The sequence below is a fragment of the Hydractinia symbiolongicarpus genome, chromosome 6 (assembly GCF_029227915.1).
Source record: "Hydractinia symbiolongicarpus strain clone_291-10 chromosome 6, HSymV2.1, whole genome shotgun sequence".
Classification (NCBI taxonomy): Eukaryota; Metazoa; Cnidaria; class Hydrozoa; order Anthoathecata; family Hydractiniidae; genus Hydractinia; species Hydractinia symbiolongicarpus.
Genome location: NC_079880.1, coordinates 9609251 through 9612734, shown reverse-complemented (window position 1 = coordinate 9612734; position 3484 = coordinate 9609251). Strand labels below are relative to the sequence as shown.

The window sequence follows — 3484 nt, the reverse complement described above, 5'->3', positions numbered from 1 at the left end:
TCTTCCTAGATAGCACTATGTACTTTTAATATGTTTTATTATACAAGTTAAAAACGTCTTAAAAATACTTGTAGGCCAAAAACCCTAGCAGAGAAAAGGAGCCTAAACTGAACGTGAGTTCACCGTCTTGTTGGTGCTTCGAGGGTAAGTAATAGTCGGACAATTTTAGGGTCTTCTCGTTCGAGGCTATATATTATTTAAACAGGTCATCGTTCAACTCGAAAAGACTCTTCCCCGCTTGTAGCTGCAATTCCCGTTGCTTGTTAAACCATTCCAGCTTGACTTTCCGATTTTATATCCATTGCGCCTGAGCTGCGTAGCTTTTCCATTCCGCTTTTCCGAGCCCTGCAAGTTTACTGAATAGAAAGTTCGTGCGATTAAAGGCCAATGCATTGATTGCAGCGCCTGCAACAATAACAGCGATCGTTGCCATTTATTCTAAGACATATCAGTTGCCATTTGCAATATTCTCACTTGCTTACATGGGTTGGGTATTGAAATAGTGCAGCCTTTTCGCCACCTCAGCAAGCGACAGAGCATCGCCATTTTCTTGATACTTGAGTGGTATTTTATGATCAATGTGCCACTCTCCATAATTATCCCAGTTCATTCCCTTGGAAAACTGTTTGTCATTATGGGCCCGTAGTGTAGCGATATCGCAACCAGGATACTTCTGGGAGCTGAGCTCTTTGTTTCCCTATAGGACTTTGTGGGTTTGACATCGTATAACAGAGGCAAGATGTCCAGCAGGGTCGCAAATGGGGCATTTGGATCTTATCCTTTCATGTTTACAAATCTGACTTCCCTTGCAGTCCTTACAATAGGCCCTCATCTTTTCATGCTTGCAAATCTGACTTACACTCTTTACAATGAGATCTCAATTTTTCATGATGGCATATATCCCTACCACCTCAGTCTTTGCAGGGAGACCTCCGACTACCATGCGGACACTTTGAGCGTTTCTTTGAATCCTTGCTAGCATCAATGCATTTGATGCACATTTTTGTTAGTTGACCATTTCCTTTGATCCTAAAAATGTCCAAAGAAAGATAGTGTTTACAATTCGAACAGCTCTTGGTTCCTTCCATATTGACTCGTTTCTGCTCCTAGGGATAAACATGAGTTGTGGTCGCTCATATTCCACAGAATAAAACCGTATATATTCCGACTGTTTGCTCTTCCTGCAGTCTTTGCAGCAAGCCCTCTGTTTTACATGCTCGCAAATCTGACTACCCTTACAGTCCTTACAATCGGCCCTCCTTTTTTCATGCTGGTAAATCTGGCTGGATTCTTTGCATTCTTTACATTGAGACCTTCGCCTACCATAGGGGCATCTTTTACGTTCCCGTGACGCCTTCTTTTTATCCAGGCAAACTAGGCAACCTGTTGCCGTCTTTCCATTTTTCAACACCCTAAATTTCTCTAGGGCTAACACTTTTTTACATTTTTGGCAGCTCTTGATTCCTTCCGACTTCCGACTGTTTGTTCTTCTTGCATTCCTGACAGCGATATATCAATTTTTAATGCTGGCGTATTTGACTGCCCTTGCATTCTGTACAGCAAGCTCTCCTTTTTTCATGCCGACAGATTTGACTACCCTTGTACTCTTTACGTTGGGACTTCACCCTTTCCTGCTTGCAAAACTGACTCCCCTTGCAATCTTTGCAAAATGCCCTTGCCTTTTCATGCTCGCAAATCTGACATAAATGCTAACTAATCCAGTATTTGGTCACGAACTTCCAGATGAGGGCGGGAGGGATAATAAACCCGAAGATTCTCCTTCAACGCCAAAACCCCGGCAACTCCATGGCCTTCAACGTCAGGAGAACAACAGGTTGTTGCAGGGTCTGGTCTTTCAGAGCAGAGGCAGAAATTACTACAATCAAACGTCGAGGAGCTCTACCATCGTTTTAAGGAGAGGTTGGGGAAGCCTAATGCGATACCTTACGACGAGTTTAGGCTGCAAGGGGAACATCTTTTGTTAACGATATAAATCTTACAGCATTAATTATAAAAGATGGGTTGCGAGCTGCTGGGGATTTGATTAAGAGACTGAAGGCAAATCTCATGCGAGCCCTGGGTTTTCTTTACTATGTTACTACACCCAACATGGGTAAGGCAGCGGCCCAGGCACTTGGGCAAAAGCTTCATGACATTGTGAGAAAGGATATGGTTGTTGATATCATTTCGATGGAACCGGTAGAGGAATTTGTAGATGCCACGGAGAGCTTTATGGAAAAAACTTCATTTGGTGATACTGATGAAATATTCAGAGGCGAGGATTAAACCTCGAACTCCAAACTATAAATGGTCACTTGAAAATCTTGAAAACAAGATGATCTTACAAAATAGCGAGATCGACAAGGTGAAAGAACTCGAGAAGCAGAAAGTCGGGGTAGACGAAGGACGAAAGGCTAATCTTGAGAGGGAAATGGCAAAGCTGGAGGAAAAAATTGAACGATTTAAAAGAGGCCACACAAAGTGCCCATAGTTTATTATTCTCTGATATCTACAACCAGCTGAAGAATATTAAGGAAACGTTGATGAAAATGACACGTCTTTGCTTGAAAAGCTAAAGATCCTCTTTAAAGAGCAGGGTATAACCATAGCGAGTATCGTATCTGCTATTGGTCTACTGATAAGCACCATCGTACTTGCAGTTACAGGAGCAGGTGCTGCTAGAGGTGCTGCTGGAGGTGCCGCAGGGAAGGGCTTCGTAGAGAAGCAGCTGGAACGATTGGGCAAATTCCTGAAGTATTTGGCAGGTAAAGCAGTTGCTCATTACCTGGGATTATGGGTACCATAGTCTCATTCTTTTTGAGAGTAGCGGCAACCGTTGTCGAATATGCAGCCTAGCATCTGTACATGGCAATCACAGCTGCCGTTGGGTTTTTCGTGGTCTACGTTGGTATGACAAAATAGGTCTAATATTAGCTATTTTTTAAGCCATATGTAGGCAATGATGAGCCCAACACCTGTCGTGATCAATGCGGTCTTGGTATCCTCGTGTTGTCCCCTTGTAGGGTATGATCAGTGATACGTATAGGAGGTGTAGCATGCTTCGGAGGTATAGATGGTATAGCCTGTATAGTATGATCGGGAGTATGTATTGGAGGTGTAATAGGTGTAGCATGCTTAGGAGTTATAGGAGGTGTAGTATGCAAAGGGGTTTTGGTAATATGCTTAGGGGGTATAGTATGTATAGGTATTGTGATAGTATGCCTGAGGGGTGCAGCTGCCGCATGCCTCACAATAGGCTTGTTATTCATGTCAACCTGGACCCCAACGCTTATATTGGCAGGTGCTATGAGGATGTTGTTGTTGTACCGTTCAATTTTTCCGATACGAATGTTCATATCAGAAGGCAACATGTACACGCTGGCCATGGCGGCAAAATTCACCGGAGTTCGGGCATATTGAAGCACCTTCTGGGATTCGGTGATGTCATGCCCTATATTATCCTGGTGTTGTAGCTTGGCCTTAA

General features: G+C 43.4%; 1 protein-coding gene across 1 annotated transcript; it reads right to left on the bottom strand.

Moving 5' to 3' along the window:
• Positions 1-1006: 1006 nt before the first annotated feature.
• On the bottom strand, positions 1007-1687 carry LOC130648013 (uncharacterized). The gene is made up of 2 exons (XM_057454032.1): positions 1626-1687; positions 1007-1499 (listed from the first exon to the last, which is right to left on the bottom strand). Exons 1-2 carry the CDS (start codon positions 1685-1687, stop codon positions 1007-1009), a joined length of 555 nt encoding a protein of 184 aa, XP_057310015.1.
• Positions 1688-3484: the final 1797 nt, after the last annotated feature.